The sequence below is a fragment of the Oncorhynchus kisutch genome, linkage group LG13, assembly GCF_002021735.2.
Source record: "Oncorhynchus kisutch isolate 150728-3 linkage group LG13, Okis_V2, whole genome shotgun sequence".
In the NCBI taxonomy this organism is placed as follows: Eukaryota; Metazoa; Chordata; class Actinopteri; order Salmoniformes; family Salmonidae; genus Oncorhynchus; species Oncorhynchus kisutch.
The window spans coordinates 7,187,834-7,207,163 of record NC_034186.2 but is presented as its reverse complement, the minus strand read 5'-3'; the positions used below and the strand labels follow the sequence as shown (position 1 = coordinate 7,207,163).

Below are 19,330 nucleotides of genomic sequence, written 5' to 3'. Positions count from 1 at the left end.
TTGACATTGTCCAAAGTAGCCACCCTTTGCCTTGATGACAGCTTTGCACACTCTTGGCATTCTCTCAACCAGCTTCATGAGGTAGTCACCTGGAATGCATTTAAATTAATAAGTGTGACTTGTTAAAAGTTCATTTGTGGAATTTCTATCCTTCTTATTAATGCATTTGAGCCAATCAGTTGTGTTGTGATAAGGTAGGAGTGGTATACAGAAGATGGCCCTATTTGGTAAAAGAACAACTCAAATAAGCAAAGAGAAACAACAGTCCATCATTATAAGACATGAAGGTCAGTCAAAAAGGAAAATTTCAATAACCTTTAAAGTTTCTTCAAGTGGGGTCGCAAAAACCATCAAGCGCTACGATGAAACTGGCTCTCATGAGGACCGTCACAGGAAGACCCAGAGGTACCTCTGCTGCAGAGGATAAGTTCATTAGAGTTACCAGCCTCAGATTGCAGCCCAAATAAATGCTACAGAGTTCAAGTAAGAGACACATCTCAACATCAACTGTTCAGAGGAGACTGCGTGAATCAGGCCTTCATGGTCAAATTGCTGCAAAGAAACCACTACTAAAGGACACCAATAAGAAGAAGAGACTTGCTTGGGCCAAGAAACATGAGCAATGGACATTAGACCAGTGGAAATGTGTCATTTGGTCTGATGAGTCCAAATGTGAGATTTTTGGTTCTAACCGCCGTGTCTTTGTGAAACGCAGAGTAGGTGAACGGATGATCTCTGTATGTGTGGTTCCCACCGTGAAGCATGGAGGTGGTGGTGTGATGGTGCTTTGCTGGTGACACTGTCAGTGATTTGTTTAGAATTCAAGGCACCCTTAACCAGCATGGCTACCACAGCATCCTGCATCGATACGCCATCCCATCTGGTTTGCACTTAGTGTGACTATCTTTTGTTTTTCAACAGGACAATGACCCCAAACACACCTCATGCTGTGTAAGGGCTACTTGACCAAGAAGGAGAGTGATGGAGTGCTGCATCAGATGACCTGGCCTTCACAATCATCCAACCTCAACCCAATTGAGATGGTTTGGGATGAGTTGGACCGCAGAGTGAAGAAAAAGCAGCCAACAACTGCTCAGCATATGTGGGAACACTTTCAAGATTGTTGGAAAAGCATTCCTCATGAAACTGAGAGAATAACAATAGTGTGCAAAGCTGTCATCAAGGCAAAGGGTGGCTACTTTGAAGAATCTCAAATATAAAATATATTTTTTGATTTGTTTAACACTTTTTTGGTTACTACATGATTCCATATGTGTTATTTCATAGTTCTGATGTCTTCACTATTATTCTACAATGTAGAAAATAGTAAAAAATAAAGAAAATCCCCGGAATAAGTAGGTGTCTCCAAACATTTAACTGGTACTGTATAATCTATATATATATATATTCTATACCCACTAAACTATATCAAAGCAGCAGCTATTGGTCAGTCGGAGGAACTGTTTTGTCCAACTTTTAACTGTTTAAATATCCTTCAGCCATAACGAGGACACAGAAATAAAACAAAGAGATGAGACAAAAAAAAAAAGAGAATAAATTACAACTACTCACCAAACACCACAATAATCTGTGAAGTTTAGTATTCTGCAGAAAAAAAAAGAACATAAATGTTCCTCTACAAATAGACATTTGTTCTAGGAGAGAGTCTATGCCGTCCCACAATTCCAAACTGTTTAGTCATTGTTCAAAGGAAAAGAACACAAGCATTGATACACTTCTCTTTGTTTATAAGCCACATATAAAAAGGCCACTATCTGAAAACATTTTCACTTGAAAACGAAACAGGAGAATGGAGGAGAGATGGGACAGCCTGGGGAGGAGAGACAGAGACGAGAGGAGACGAGACAGCCTTGGGGGGGGGGGGGGGGGGGGGAGAAAGAGAGAGAGAGAGCGAGAGAGAGAGAGACAGAGAGAGACAGAGAGAGACAGAGAGGTCTGGAGCAGCCTTATGGTTCTTTAAGCTGTGTGTTCACAGTTTTTTTTTGTTTTTTTCCCAGTGACCAGTCCTGGAAACTTGGCAATTGTGAAAAACAAAATAAAGAGAGTAGAAAGTTGTAGTAGATGATTCTGGATAAATGCGAAAATGTCTCAACATATACCAAAACATTTGCATCCTGTGCCGCCATGCTTGGCAGCTGTGAGGAAGAAATGAAAAAAAAAAAGTCCTGAGATCTGGTTTTTTTGTGTTTTTTTGAAGGGCTTCTGAAAGAGTAATACAATAAAAAATAAAAATAAAATTAGAAAAACGACAGAATCAAAAGGAGCTGAAAAGAAGAGAAAATGTTAGGAAGGGCTGGATCTGGGCAACGATAAGATTCGTCCATTTTTCTTGCTACCGTTCATGTGCGTGTAAGGCACGTGTTCCTCGTAATTACCCCTCAGGCCTTGACTAGGTCCCTCATCTCTGGACAGACTGTCTCTGTCCTCTCTCTGGGAGTAGGACGACGGGTCCAGTGGGATGCTCTCCATGTTCTCCAGGTCCAAGTCAAACTCCTCTGTCTCCGGGAGCTTGTTCTCCTCGCTGTAGAAGAAGGACACTTCCTGGAAACTGGGGTGAAGGTCCTCCTTTAACATCTCGATGATTTCCTGGAAGGTGGGACGCATCTTGGGGTTGTACTGCCAGCACATAGACATCAGGTTGTGGCTGAGGGAGGAGGAGAGGGAGAAAGATGGAGGAGAAGGAGAAAGATGAATGAACGAGAGGGAATCTATGTGCTATGTGCACAAGCAGCTCACCTCTGTTAGTCCCCATTGAAACACAACTAGACCTGGAATATTGTATGCATGTAGTCGTTGGTAACTCAAACTGTTACCCAATTCAAAATAATATGCATAGTGTAGTTTGTATGTTTGGTAGTGGATATCAACGTAAAAGACAACAGATCCCACAATGCACTAAAAGTCTAGTGTTTGAGACACTTACATCCTCTGTTCACAGTTCTCTGGTCTGTCCAGGTATCCTCCGTCCATGACGAACTTGAGGACCTGCTCATTAGACAGGCCCTGGTACGGCTGCTCTGCCAGGGTACTGACCTCCCACAACACCACGCCAAACGACCTGGGGTCAGACAGACAGACATGACCGGATAGATATTATCTCAAGACAAAAAAATCTAATTAAAATAAAACAGGATGTGAATAAGGAAATAAAAGACTAGGGTCCTCAAATTCAACTCTGGACCTTGAAACCAGTTAATCGTTTACGGGTCTGATTTAGAGCTGGGACATTAGGTGGGTACAATTAATCATCAGGTAGAACAGCAGCAAACCAGCAGTAGTCTGGATCTCGCAGGCCGTAGCTAGGGTTAGATTTGAATCCCCCCCCCTGGACTAGTGTAACAGAATAAAACAATGCTGACAGAGTTACTGTAGACACAAAGGGGGCTGTAAACGGGGGGAGGGGGGGGATGAGGTTCTTGCTCATCAAGAGATTGAATAGAGTGGCTGAAACAGGTCGAGTGGACAGGCCTTTATGACATCAGCGACAGCCCAGGTGTATCATCTTCCTCACCAGCAGTCTGAATGAGCCGTGAACACTCCGTCCTTGAGCGACTCAGGAGCCATCCACCTGACAGGGAGCAGACCCTTCCCTCCCTTGCGGTAGTAGTCCGTCTCGTAGATATCTCTGGTCATACCAAAGTCTGGAGAAACACAGTCGTATATATATATATAAATATCAACCACAGGCACACACACAAGACGCTTTGTTACTATACAGCATTCTACCACTCCTGAATGATTAACCCAAGTCTCATACACCAGGCATGATGTACTTGTTGAAACTGTACCATCACAGAGAGAATCACGTTTGGTACCATCACAGAGAGAATCACATGTTTGGTACCATCACAGAGAGAATCACATGTTTGGTACAGTCTTAATGTACTGTACCTCCGATCTTGACGGTGTTGTCCTCAGCCACCATGCAGTTCCTGGCAGCTAGATCTCTGTGGACAAACTTCTTGGCGTTGAGGTAGGCCATGCCGTCTGCTATCTCTCCTGACATCTGGATCATCTCTTTCAGTGTGGGAGGGGGCTTCCCTGTGGGGTTACTCTCGGAGTCTGGACGGAGGGCCCGCAAGAAGCTCTTCAGATCCCCGTGGGTCATCAGCTCCATCACCACCAGAGTCGGCTGGCCCTTAGACACCACACCCAGCAGACGCACCTACAGACAGAGAGAACAGGGAGAGTTGGTCACTACACTACAGACAGAGAGAACATGGAGACTTAGTCACTACACTACAGACAGAGAGAACATGGAGACTTAGTCACTACACTACAGACAGAGAGTTAGTCACTACACTACAGACAGAGAGAACAGGGAGACTTAGTCACATCACTACAGACAGAGAGAGTTAGTCACTACACTACAGACAAAGAGAACAGGGAGACTTAGTCACAACACTACAGACAAAGAGAGTTAGTCACTACACTACAGACAGAGAGAACATGGAGATTTAGTCACTACACTACAGACAGACAGAGAGAACAGGGAGAGTAGGTCACTACACTACAGACAGAGAGAACAGGGAGACTTAGTCACTACACTACAGACAAAGAGAACAGGGAGAGTTAGTCACTACACTACAGACAGAGAGAGTTAGTCACTACACTACAGACAAAGAGTTAGTCACTACACTACAGACAAAGAGAACAGGGAGAGTTAGTCACTACACTACAGACAGAGAGAGTTAGTCACTACACTACAGACAGAGAACAGGGAGACTTAGTCACTAAACTACAGACAAAGAGAACAGGGAGACTTAGTCACTACACTACAGACAGAGAGTTAGTCACTACACTACAGACAGAGAGTTAGTCACTACACTACAGACAGAGAGTTAGTCACTACACTACAGACAGAGAGTTAGTCACTACACTACAGAGAACAGGGAGAGTTAAGAACATTCAAATATATATATAAATTTCTCTACATAATAACTTGAGAAAATCTACTCAATTTAAAGATGGACTCCACAATGGGGGAAACAGCGCCAACGTCCACCCCGGTTATTGTTTTGTTGACCAAGCGGAGGTGAGGAGCGTCATGTCATGTGCAGTACATATTCTGCCAGTAATATATTATATAATAGTTCATAATGAAAGTGGATGAATAGGTTTCTTACCACGTGGTGGCAGCTGAAGGCCTTCATGACGGAGGCTTCGTTGAGGAACTCTATCCTCTCTCTCAGACTGGCCGACTCGTTGACCGTCTTCACTGCCACGCGCGTGTCCGGCTCGCCCTTCACGATGTCCTTGGCGACGCCCTCGTAGACCATGCCAAACGAGCCCTGACCCAGCTCCTTGAGGATGTTGATCTTTTCCCTCGCCACCTCCCAGTCATCCGGTATGTATACTACACCACACAAAGGGGACAAAGTTCTCATTTTAGTTCACTACCTAATGTACTTAATACCTAATGTACTTAATACCTACTGTACTTAATACCTACTGTACTTAATACCTACTGTACTTAATACCTACTGTACTTAATACCCAATGTACTTAATACCCAATGTACTTAATACCCAATGTACTTAATACCTAATGTACTTAATGTACTTAATACCTAATACCTAATGTACTTAATACCCAATGTACTTAATACCCAATGTACTTAATACCCAATGTACTTAATACCCACTGTACTTAATACCTACTGTACTTAATACCTACTGTACTTAATACCTACTGTACTTAATACCTACTGTACTTAATACCTACTGTACTTAATACCTACTGTACTTAATACCCAATGTACTTAATACCCAATGTACTTAATACCCAATGTACTTAATGTACTTAATACCTAATGTACTTAATGTACTTAATACCAAATGTACTTAATACCCAATGTACTTAATACCTAATGTACTTAATACCTAATGTACTTAATACCCAATGTACTTAATACCCAATGTACTTAATACCTAATGCACTTAATGTACTTAATACCCAATGTACTTAATACCCAATGTACTTAATACCCAATGTACTTAATACCTAATGTACTTAATGTACTTAATACCCAATGTACTTAATACCCAATGTACTTAATACCTAATGTACTTAATGTACTTAATACCCAATGTACTTAATACCCAATGTACTTAATACCTAATGTACTTAATGTACTTAATACCTAATGTACTTAATACCTAATGTACTTAATACCCAATGTACTTAATACCCAATGTACTTAATACCCAATGTACTTAATACTTAATGTACTTAATACCTAATGTACTTAATACCTAATGTACTTAATACCTAATGTACTTAATACCTAATGTACTTAATACCCAATGTACTTAATACCCAATGTACTTAATACCCAATGTACTTAATACCCAATGTACTTAATACCCAATGTACTTAATACCCAATGTACTTAATACCTAATGTACTTAATACCCAATGTACTTAATACCCAATGTACTTAATACCCAATGTACTTAATACCCAATGTACTTAATACCTAGTGTACTTAATACCTAATGTACTTAATACCCAATGTACTTAATACCCAATGTACTTAATACCCAATGTACTTAATACCCAATGTACTTAATACCTAATGTACTTAATACCTAATGTACTTAATACCTAATGTACTTAATACCTAATGTACTTAATGTACTTAATACCTAATGTACTTAATACCCAATGTACTTAATACCCAATGTACTTAATACCCAATGTACTTAATACCCAATGTACTTAATACCCAATGTACTTAATACCCAATGTACTTAATACCTAATGTACCTAATGTACTTAATACCTAATGTACTTAATACCTAATGTACTTAATACCTAATGTACTTAATACCTAATTATGTATTAATACCTAATGTACTTAATACTTAATGTACTTAATACCCAATGTACTTAATACCCAATGTACTTAATACCCAATGTACTTAATGTACTTAATACTTAATGTACTTAATACCTAATGTACTTAATACCTACTGTACTTAATACCCAATGTACTTAATACCCAATGTACTTAATGTACTTAATACCTAATGTACTTAATGTACTTAATACCCAATGTACTTAATACCCAATGTACTTAATACCTAATGTACTTAATACCTACTGTACTTAATACCGAATGTACTTAATACCCAATGTACTTAATACCCAATGTACTTAATACCCAATGTACTTAATACCCAATGTACTTAATACCCAATGTACTTAATACCCAATGTACTTAATACCCAATGTACTTAATACCCAATGTACTTAATACCCAATGTACTTAATACCCAATGTACTTAATACCCAATGTACTTAATACCAAATGTACTTAATACCAAATGTACTTAATACCAAATGTACTTAATACCTAATATACTTAATACCTAATGTACGTAATACTTAATACCTAATGTACTTAATACCCAATGTACTTAATACCAAATGTACGTAATACCCAATGTACTTAATACCCAATGTACTTAATACCAAATGTACTTAATACCAAATGTACTTAATACCTAATATACTTAATACCTAATGTACGTAATACTTAATACCTAATGTACTTAATACTTAATGTACTTAATACCTAATGTACTTAATACCTAATGTACTTAATACCTAATGTACTTAATACCCAATGTACTTAATACCAAATGTACTTAATACCCAATGTACTTAATACCAAATGTACTTAATACCAAATGTACTTAATACCTAATGTACGTAATACCTAATACCTAATGTACTTAATACCTAATGTACTTAATACCTAATGTACTTTATGTACTTAATACCCAATGTACTTAATACCCAATGTACTTAATGTACTTAATACCTAATGTACTTAATACCTACTGTACTTAATACCGAATGTACTTAATACCCAATGTACTTAATACCCAATGTACTTAATACCCAATGTACTTAGTACTTAATGTACTTAATACTTAATGTACTTAATACTTAATGTACTTAATACCTACTGTACTTAATACCCAATGTACTTAGTACTTAATGTACTTAATACTTAATGTACTTAATACCTAATGTACTTAATACCCAATGTACTTAATACCCAATGTACTTAGTACTTAATGTACTTAATACTCAATGTACTTAATACCTAATGTACTTAATACCTACTGTACTTAGTACTTAATGTATTACACTGTTTGTTTGTTTTAAAGCACATACACCACCTCACAGGAAAACAAAACCCGCTGGAACGGTTTGAGGTGGGGTTCGTGGTTGTCCTTACCGTCGCTAGCGCTCAGGTACTCCGGGTTGGACGAGGCGATCAGAGGTCCAGTGGGTCCCTCAATTTGTCTGATACACACAGTCAAAATTAGAGTCAAAGATATCCTTGCATATTTGTTTATTTGTCTTGCCAAGCCATCATTGTAAATAATTACCTGCCTGGTAAAAATAAAAGGCAAAATAAATAAAATGATACCAAAAAAAAAAATCTAAATCAATCAAGTCTTACTTTTTCTTATAGACCATGAAGACTCCGCCTCCCACGAAGAGCAGCAGGATGAAGCAGATGACTGGGCCAATGATAATGTTCAGTGAAACAATGTCCTCTGCAACAAACACAGCAGCCATTGGTCAGTCACGAGTATGCTGTGCTCCCCCAGAGCCTGTTGTTTTGTGTATGTGTGGGGGGGGGAAGTGATGTTCTTTTATTGTCATGTTTTTCTGACACGTGTGAAAAAAACGAATCATTTGCAATAAATATATCGCAAAACAATATATATAATTTCAGACAAAGTAAGTACATTGGCCCAGGCGGGCAGGACTTACTATCGGGCATGAAGAAATAGGTGGGTTTAGTCCAGGAGCCATTTCCTGCCAGCGAGGTGGCACGGATCTTCACAGTGTAGTTCCCAGGATGCACCACACGAAGCCTGCAGCCTCCGATCTGGGCGTAGGTCTTCCTGGACACGCAGTGATGCAGCTCCTGGAATACAGATTAATACAGGGTTATAGAGTGGTTATAGCAAGGTAATTCCACTAAATCACCCACAGTGTTGTATAAAGGGTGTGACTGTGAGTATCAGGGTTTATAATAGACGAGGCGTCGCTGGCCATAACAACGAAGTCTGTGAATCAAAGCTTTCAATCTAGCATACTAACACTCAATCTTGTCAATGTATTATCTTACATACAACAACAAAAAATAAGAAGCATATGTGATTACCTTTCACAATTAAATATTTGTCCAGATTTCTTTAAGCCACTCACCGTGTCAGTAAAAAGTGCAAAGCATTGTCATTGCAGAGGAATCAAAGCTCTTAATTCCTTGGTTACTGAGACATCTATTTGTTTACACGAGGGGAGGGGGGGGGGGGGTGCAGTTCCTGTTTCAATCGCCATGGTAACAGATCTACTACAGGCTCCCTGGGTAAGACGGTGCAGTAGTGAATACCAATGAGTGATGAGTCCACACATTCAGCACACACACACACACACACACTACAGGGGGTGACAATCAGAAGTATAGACAAACCATAGATTTTCTTTCATAATTGCTGTGGCTGTTTTTCAGCATAATGCACCATGATTAGGGTCACCTATCCTCCTGTATTTGATTCTAGTATTGGTCCTGACCTCAGGGTCACCTATCCTCCTGTATTTGATTCCAGTATTGGTACTGACCTCAGGGTCACCTATCTATCCTCCTGTAGCTGAGTCTAGTATTGGTACTGATCTCAGGGTCACCTATCCTCCTGTAGCTGAGTCTAGTATTGGTCCTGACCTCAGGGTCACCTATCTATCCTCCAGTATTTGATTCTAGTATTGGTCCTGACCTCAGGGTCACCTATCCTCCTGTATTTGATTCTAGTATTGGTACTGACCTCAGGGTCACCTATCCTCCTGTAGTTGATCTCGTACAGGATGATCATGCCGTTGGGGGCTTTGGGTTCCAGCCACTTGATGTGGACAGAGTCTGGGTTCTCCAACACAATCTCATGGCTCACCTGGCCCACAATGTCATCAGCTTTCTCTGCAGGGAGAGGAGAACACAGGCAGAACCATCATTAGTGTGTGCAACTGTGTACAGCCTTACCCTCGGGCATGCTGTAGTCTGTTACTGTGTACAGCCTTACCCTCGGGCATGGTGTAGTCTGTTACTGTGTACAGCCTTACCCTCGGGCATTCTGTAGTCTGTTACTGTGTACAGCCTTACCCTCGGGCATTCTGTAGTCTGTTACTGTCTACAGCCTTACCCTCGGGCATTCTGTAGTCTGTTACTGTCTACAGCCTTACCCTCGGGCATGCTGTAGTCTATTACTGTGTACAGCCTTACCCCCGGGCATGCTGTAGTCTGTTACTGTGTACAGCCTTACCCTCGGGCATGCTGTAGTCTGTTACTGTGTACAGCCTTACCCTCGGGCATGGTGCGTGCGCTGACGTAAGTGGCCATGCTGCAGCGTTGGGAGTCCGAGGGGTGGTTACAACCATGGATCTCTATCTGGTAGCTGGTGAAGTGGCGCAGGTTGGAGATGACAGTTGACTCCTTGGCGAACACCACAAGTGTCACCTTGGAGCCCTCCGCCCCCTCGCCCTCTGGGCTGGACGTGGTCGACGCGTTGGGCAGGGTGGGGGGAGTGGTCAGGAATCGAGGCAGGGTGGCGTTGGCCACACCCACTGAACGGCGCCGACGAGACGGTCTGAAGAAGAAAAGGGTGGAGAAGCCAGGTGAGATGAGGCGTGTTACACAGGAACAAAGAGCGAAGACTAAAAAAAGGTCTAAGTGGAAGGAAAGTCATTGAAAACTTTCACAATAAGCAAATACCTAGTTGTCCTATGGGACGAACCTACCTACCATACAGACCTCTGGCTGAAGATCCACATCAGTTTCTCCAACCTAGAAAGCCCATTTTAACAACCCAACACAGCACCTAAATCAAAAGGTGTTTAACCTTTGACCTACTGTTCTCCATGCAAGGTTAGGTGAAGAGAGAAAGAGGCGTTGTGAGTTAGAGTCTATAGTAAGTAGTCTTGTCCTCTGGTCACAAGGTCCTTTAACTCAGCCTGACTTTTACAACACCAATCTACTGACTCGGAGCGCCAAGTCTGGGTCCAAGAGGCTTCTAAACAGCTTCTACCCCCAAGTCATAAGACTCCTGAACACCTAATCAAATTGCTACCCAGACTATTTGCATTGCCCCCCCCCCCCCTCTGTTACACCACTGCTACTCTGTTGTTATCTTCTATGCATATTCACTTTAATAACTCTACCTACATGTACATATTACCTCAACTTACCAGTGCCCCCCACACATTGACTCTGTACCGGTACCCCCTGTATATAGCCTCCACATTGACTCTGTACCGTTACAACCTGTATATAGCCTCCACATTGACTCTGAACCGGTACCCCCCTGTATATAGCCTCCAAATTGACTCTGAACCGGTACCTCCCTGTATATAGCCTCCACATTGACTCTGTACCGGTACCCCCTGTATATAGCCTCCACATTGACTCTGTACCGATACCCCCTGTATATAGCCTCCACATTGACTCTGTACCGGTACCCCCTGTATATAGCCTCCACATTGACTCTGTACCGGTACCCCCTGTATATAGCCTCCACATTGACTAATACAATTGTGACGAATACAATTTGATTGGACTCCTCCACAGTCAGCCGGGTGGACAGGCTGCAGTTACACTCATCACCAACAGATGGAGCCACGGAGTCTTCTGCTAGCCTAGCAGCCAGCCAGTCAACTAGGTGTGTTTAAGTTTGAGTTGACTACAGACTGAGCAGTGTTGAGAACAGAACAGGTTGTGGCTGATAAGAGGAGAAACCATATCAAAATAATCTATTTTCTATGGCAGCTACAGTTTAGTTGTATTGTTTGTATATCGGTGTATTTTTGATTTGTGTGACTGTTCTTGTCTATCAGTGTATGAAGTGCTTAGTTACTTGTCATGTCCTGTGTTTCTGTAGACCCCCAGGAAGAGTAGCTGCTTCTTCTACAAAAGCTAAATGGGTATCCTGATAAACAAGCAAGTATGACCCTACTACTACAGAGAGTGGTGGGAAGTTCCAACTTCCCCCTGGGCCCAAAATCAGCTTTTTATTTTCTGATCTTCCTAATAGTTGAGGTTCACATTTTGGGATGGTAATCTGGTGCTAGATCAGATCACGTTCGTAATCCGGTGCTAGATCAGATCACGTTCGTAATCCAGTGCTAGATCAGATAACGTGGTAATCTGGTGCTAGATCAGATCACGTTCATAATCCGGTGCTAGATCAGATCACGTTCGTAATCCGGTGCTAGATCAGATCACGTTCATAATCCGGTGCTAGATCAGATCACGTTCGTAATCCGGTGCTAGATCAGATCACGTTCATAATCCGGTGCTAGATCAGATCACGTTCGTAATCCGGTGCTAGATCAGATCACGTTCATAATCCAGTGCTAGATCAGATAACGTGGTAATCTGGTGCTAGATCAGATCACGTTCATAATCCGGTGCTAGATCAGATCACGTTCGTAATCCGGTGTTAGATCAGATCACGTTCGTAATCCGGTGCTAGATCAGATCACGTTCGTAATCCGGTGCTAGATCAGATCACGTTCGTAATCCGGTGCTAGATCAGATCACGTTCGTAATCCGGTGCTAGATCAGATCACGTTCGTAATCCGGTGCTAGATCAGATCACGTGGTAATCTGATGCTAGATCAGATCACGTGGTAATCTGATGCTAGATCAGATCACGTTCGTAATCCAGTGCTAGATCAGATCACGTGGTAATCTGGTGCTAGATCAGATCACGTTCGTAATCTGGTGCTAGATCAGATCACGTGGTACTCTACTGTTAGATCAGATCCCGTGGTAATCTGATATGCTTGATCAGATCACGTGGTTCGACTCAGGCAACTTCTTCCTCAGCAGGCAGGGTGACATCAGCATAGAGTGGCTTTATCCATCTGCCACCGTGAGTCTTCAGAATGCTGGCTGCCTGGCTGAGCACACAGTTGTGATGGCACAGTGAGTCTTCAGAACGCTGGCTGCCTGGCTAAGCACACAGTTGTGATGTCACAGTGAGTCTTCAGAACGCTGGCTGCCTGGCTGAGCACACAGTTATGATGTCACAGTGAGTCTTCAGAACGCTGGCTGTGACAGTGTGGGGGTGATGCATTGATATAGACAGCACCCACAGACAGACACAACCCGACAGACAGTCTGCACCAATGGACAGACTGACAGACGGACAGAGACTGCACCACGGACAAGGGACGGACGGAGAGACGGACGGTCAGACAGAGAGGGCCCCACAGACAGACAGCCAGCCAGCACCAGACGGACAGCACCACAGACAAACAGCACCAATGAGACAGACAGACTGAAAGATAGCACCACAGGCAGACAGCACCACAGACAAGACAGATGGACAGACTGAAAGATGGCACCACTGACAGACAGCACCACTGACAGACATATAGCACCACAGACAAACAGCACCACAGACACAGACAGCACCACAGACACAGACAGCACCACAGACAGACAGGCAGCACCACAGACAGACAGGCAGCACCAGACAGACAGACAGACAGCACCACAGACAGACATTCAGGCAGCACCACAGACAGACATTCAGGCAGCACCACAGACAGACAGCACCAGATAGACAGACATACAGGCAGCACCACAGACAGACAGACAACACCACCAGACAGACAACACCACAGACAGATGGACAGACTGAAAGACAGCACCACTGACCGACAGCATCACTGACAGACAGACAGCGCCACCGACAGACAGACAGCACCGCTGACAGACAGAGAGCACCACTGAACACACTCCCCCATGTTGGCCATGTCACTACACTACCAGATAAATACAGACAGTCAGTAGAACAACAGACCTCCCAAAATGGCATCAGAACAGAACTAGCCAGGTCTGAACCAGGTCAGTACTGGGTCACGGTGGGTTACAAACAGTCTATCCGTTCACATGGTCCTCTGTAGCTCAGTCAGTAGAGCATGGTGCTTGCAACACTGGGACAGTGGGTTCAATTCCCAGGACCACCCATACACAAAATGGATACCACATTGCATAAAAGCGTCATATATATATATATATATTCACTCTACTGTTGTCTGTCTCGCTCTGCCGGACATCGCCACACCAGTAAGGTTTAGAGGGAAAAGGGGAATTAGAAGTAGTCTGGTACTGTTGTCAGTCTGATCTCCTTGTTCACTTCCTATACCATAATTACCATGTCTTCCACTCAGACACAGGATTAAACCCCAGCTGAGGTCTCAACTGTGTGTGTGTGTGTGTAGATCTAAATCGTGTTAGTTTATGTGTGGAGGTCTGAACAGTGTGTGTGTGTAGCAGTCTAAACGGCAGGGCGGCAGTCTGCATGAACGGATGGTAATGGGTACAATAATCACTCCCCTGGGAAAGGGGGGGGGTGTAGGTGGGATGGGGGCACCAGACAACCCCCGACCCCCTTCCCCCTCTGCAGCTGGGTTCCGGAACAGAGCGTAAACAGGGACACACACGTCACACAGGGTTGGGGCTAGCTTGATAGCACGCTAGAACACACACACATTCAGGGCCAAACAAAGGGAGCGCGGGGCCCCTGCCTGAGGGAGGGACGGAGCACAGTGTTCCTGTGACTGTGTGAATAACAGCAACAGACCACTCAGGGCCCAGACACTGTAATCCCCCCCCTCCACCCCACCAGCTAGATACTAAATTACAGCTCGGCTGTAGTAGAAACGATAACATCTCGTGACTGGAGAGTTAAAGCAGAAGAGCCAAGGCCGGACCACACCGTTTGAAACCGCGGCAAAGCAGACGAGACCGACTCAGATAGTGATTTCCCATGACTCATCTCAGCATCTATACACATGCCTTAAACTGGGAGGGTGTGTGTCAGCCCAGGGGCCTGTCAACAGCGCGTCTGAAAGCCAGCTCTGCCTGCTGGTCCACCTGCCAAAGAGCCTCTGGTGCCGACGCAACAGAACGCTACACAATTCATCTGTTCTCACATATTCCTGGAATTACGATCAAAGGGGGAACAGAACTCATAGAGGCTTTTTACTAATTAAACCACGGTCTTCTTCACAGCGCTGACGCTCCCATCATCATGCTTGGGTTGTCACACAAAGGGAAAGACTGTCTCCACCAAGGCGAGAGCATTGATAGGTGTGAATTAACACAAAAACACAGGATTGGAAGCACAGAGAGGAGGTGGGGGGCGAGCTAGTTTCGTCACCCCCCCACCAACGAATTAGTGCATCAAATTACGCATTCCACCACTGACATAGAGCTGCTGGTTGTTGTGTTCTGATTGGCTGATAAGGTGAGGAGGGGCTGGGCATTAACACCAGCACTTGAACGCCATTGGCTTACCCATTGTCAGAAGAGTTGCTTACAGCAGGTGTTGTTCTGGAGGAATGAGAGATCAGCTGTGTTCAGGGCCTACCTGCCATCAGACTGTCTATACTTCACTTACAGTGGGGCAAAAAAGTATTTAGTCAGCCACCAATTGTGCAAGTTCTCCCACAAGATGAGAGAGGCCTGTAATTTTCATCATAGGTACACTTCAACTATGACAGACAAAATGAGGGGGAAAAAATCCAGAAAATCACATTGTAGGATTTTTTATGAATTTATTTGCAAATTATGGTGGAAAATAAGTATTTGGTCAATAACAAAAGTTTATCTCAATACTTTGTTATATACCCTTTGTTGGCAATGACAGAGGTCAAACGTCTTCACAAGGTTTTCACACACTGTTGCTGGTATTTTGGCCCATTCCTCCATGCAGATCTCCTCTAGAGCAGTGATGTTTTGGGGCTGTTGCTGGGCAACACGGACTTTCAACTCCCTCCAAAGATTTTCTATGGGGTTGAGATCTGGAGACTGGCTAGGCCACTCCAGGACCTTGAAATGCTTCTTACAAAGCCACTCCTTCGTTGCCCGGGCGGTGTGTTTGGGATCATTGTCATGCTGAAAGACCCAGCCACGTTTCAAGTTCAGTTTTTACCAAAAAGTTATATTTTGGTTTCATCTGACCATATGACATTCTCACAATCTACTTCTGGATCATCCAAACGCTCTCTAGTGAACTTCAGACGGGCCTGGACATGTACTGGCTTAAGCAGGGGGACACGTCTGGCACTGCAGGATTTGAGTCCCTGGCGGCGTATTGTGTTACTGATGGTAGGCTTTGTTACTTTGGTCCCAGCTCTCATCATTTTGTCCCCACGGGGTGAGATCTTGCGTGGAGCCCCAGATCGAGGGAGATTATCAGTGGTCTTGTATGTCTTCAAATTCCTAATAATTGCTCCCACAGTTGATATCTTCAAACCAAGCTGCTTACCTATTGCAGATTCAGTCTTCCCAGCCTGGTGCAGGTCTACAATTTTGTTTCTGGTGTCTTTTGACAGCTCTTTGGTCTTGGCCATAGTGGAGTTTGGAGTGTGACTGACTGAGGTTGTGGACAGGTGTCTTTTATACTGATAACAAGTTCAAACAGGTGCCATTAATACAGGTAACGAGTGGAGGACAGAGGAGCCTCTTAAAGAAGAAGTTACACGTTTGTGAGAGCCAGAAATCTTGCTTGTTTGTAGGTGACCGAATACTTATTTTCCACCATAATTTGCAAATAAATTCATTAAAAATCCTACAATGTGATTTTCTGGATTTTTTTTCTCATTTTGTCTGTCATAGTTGAAGTGTACCTATGATGAGAATTACAGGCCACATCTTTTTAAGTGGGAGAAATTGCACAATTGGTGGCTGACTAAATACTCTTTTGCCCCACTGTATATTAACTGAATAGCCTTGTTAGGAGCGTACACTAATCAATCGTCCTCAGTTTCAGGCAGGGTTCCCTGAGCTTTGGGGTCATTTCTGGAAGTATAGACGACTGTTATGCCTTTACTACAACGCCAAACTGTGACGCTACTACTGTTCTCATACCTGATTTCAACACTATGTTATGAAGGTATCTCTCCTGTTCTCATACCTGATCTCAACACTATGTTATGAAGGTATCTCTGTCCACATACTTTTGATCGTGTAGTGTAACTCTGCTATAATCCTACCTGGGTTCAAACACTTCGTTGTGGATGTAGTTTTCAAAGGTCTTGCGGTACTCAGACTCATCGGCCTCCTTCTTGAGCTGGGTCTCTGTTTTGGGGCAGGAACAGCAGCGGCTCCCTGGCCCAGGCTCGTCTGTTTGGTTCCATTTCTGTTCCTCTTCAGTGTCCAGGTGGGTAGGAGCCCGCGACGGCAGCTTCATTCCTACAGACAGACAGACAAAAGACAGTTAAACTGAATCCCAATGGTCCCAAATGTCACATCTGCACCAAAATAGGGGATGACCCACAAATCCCGTTCTCATTGGTCAACGGATCATCAGACAAGACCCATGAGATCATCTGACACGATTGATCGATCCTTTCCTAAACTGTAATATGAAATAATCACGTGAATAATGACAATCCTCTGCGTCTCACCTTTCTGACAGTAATCGAACTTGTAGAGGTCGCTGTCCTCGGGCTGCTGCTGACAGTACACCAGGTAGTGAGTGATGTTCCCGTTGGGATCCGTAGGAGGTTTCCACTTCAGGATGATTTGAGAGGACGAGTTGGACGAGGAGATGGGGTCCAGTGGCACGGACGGCTCTGAAATAACAACAAGATCAACATTGCTGGAGTTAAGAGTAAGGATTGTTAACAACAAGATCAACATTGCTAGCGTTAAGAGTAAGGAATGTTGTCAGACTGGGGCTGGAGGGGACCTATTGGTGGATAACAGCCAGCTTCTACAGTCTGTTATCTAGGATTACATTGTGTCCGTTAAGTACATAGCGTACCATGTAAATTGTGCCCCTGAGTGTCATCGTTGTAAAGAGTAAAGTCATGGTTGGCCAACCTTTTAAAATGTTTCACTGAAACGGTTTGATTCATCGGTGCTACCTAGTATTATGTCTGCTGGAGCAGTATGGGGACAAATTAAACTGGTGTTAACTGTGTTTTGAACAGTGCTGCAGATTTTTGACCTTGGTTTGGGTAAATACATGTCAAATGTTGCTATTCAAAATGACATGGGCTGGAAAATTCCATGTCATCACCAGAGGCTATGCATTTTTTTTATAAAAAAAAAAAAATATATATATATATTTAAATTGGCAGAGATTTTGCAGCATGCCAAATTAACGTCTATGTAAACACGTCATTTTAATGGGCTTGTGATGTTGCAACTGCAAATATGTTTTATTTACAGTACCATGTCAAAGCCTTTTTTAAGTCCACCCATATGGCTCGCCTCACTGATACGGACAGAGTGTATTCTAGAAATGACCGTAATGCTTTTGGAGAAGCACTTTTAGAGAGCAATGAACGAAAGTGGTACCAACTGATAAAACCAACCAGAAAGTAACAAAAATGCTCACCGACTGCCTTTTAAATGACCAGGGCAGAACCCTGTGTACGTTTCAACCATATTCAAAGCTATTTTTCTAAATGTAGATATGGAGTGGCCCCCCCTCGCTATTGAGACTAGTCGATACACAAACACTCCTCTAGGTAAATGTGTCTGCACTTTCAGTAATGATGTTTCCATTGAAACAGAAGCTCCTGCCTTGTTTTATATGGGTTATATACAACGACATTAGAGATGACCTTTTTTGGTCAGTGAAAATGTTTATGGTCTTGATGAAAATAATTGTGAAATTTTATCAGATAATGTAGTAGAATGTTGTCAGGACGGAGGACTGTGTTTGTGACTCAGTAGTAGAATGTTGTAAGGACGGAGGACTGTGTTTGTGACTCAGTAGTAGAATGTTGTCAGAGCGGAGGACTGTGTTTGTGACTCAGTAGTAGAATGTTGTCAGAGCGGAGGACTGTGTTTGTGACTCAGTAGTAGAATGTTGTAAGGACGGAGGACTGTGTTTGTGACTCAGTAGTAGAATGTTGTAAGGACGGAGGACTGTGTTTGTGACTCAGTAGTAGAATGTTGTAAGGACGGAGGACTGTGTTTGTGACTCAGTAGTAGAATGTTGTAAGGACGGAGGACTGTGTTTGTGACTCAGTAGTAGAATGTTGTAAGGACGGAGGACTGTGTTTGTGACTCAGTAGTAGGATGTTGTAAGGACGGAGGACTGTGTTTGTGACTCAGTAGTAGAATGTTGTAAGGACGGAGGACTGTGTTTGTGACTCAGTAGTAGAATGTTAGAACGGAGGACTGTGTTTGTGACTCAGTAGTGGAATGCTGTAAGGACGGAGGACTGTGTTTGTGACTCAGTAGTAGGATGTTGTCAGGACG

General features: G+C 43.1%; 1 protein-coding gene across 2 annotated transcripts in view; it reads right to left on the bottom strand.

Annotated features, from left to right (window-relative positions):
• Nucleotides 1-1,996: 1,996 nt before the first annotated feature.
• Nucleotides 1,997-19,330, bottom strand: part of insrb (insulin receptor b) — a 178,663-nt gene continuing 161,329 nt past the window's right edge. The window contains exons 9-21 of one of the 2 annotated variants that reach the window (XM_031785483.1): nt 17,521-17,688; nt 17,107-17,305; nt 15,407-15,442; nt 10,405-10,688; nt 9,873-10,021; nt 8,818-8,974; nt 8,501-8,597; nt 8,273-8,340; nt 5,148-5,377; nt 3,913-4,186; nt 3,533-3,662; nt 2,945-3,079; nt 1,997-2,665 (exon numbers count right to left, since the gene is read on the bottom strand). In XM_031785483.1, the coding sequence (XP_031641343.1) occupies nt 2,305-2,665; nt 2,945-3,079; nt 3,533-3,662; nt 3,913-4,186; nt 5,148-5,377; nt 8,273-8,340; nt 8,501-8,597; nt 8,818-8,974; nt 9,873-10,021; nt 10,405-10,688; nt 15,407-15,442; nt 17,107-17,305; nt 17,521-17,688 (2,288 nt within the window). In that variant the 3' untranslated portion in view covers nt 1,997-2,304. The remainder of the gene's footprint in view (nt 2,666-2,944; nt 3,080-3,532; nt 3,663-3,912; nt 4,187-5,147; nt 5,378-8,272; nt 8,341-8,500; nt 8,598-8,817; nt 8,975-9,872; nt 10,022-10,404; nt 10,689-15,406; nt 15,443-17,106; nt 17,306-17,520; nt 17,689-19,330) is intronic. The other variant, XM_031785485.1, reaches the window with a different exon arrangement.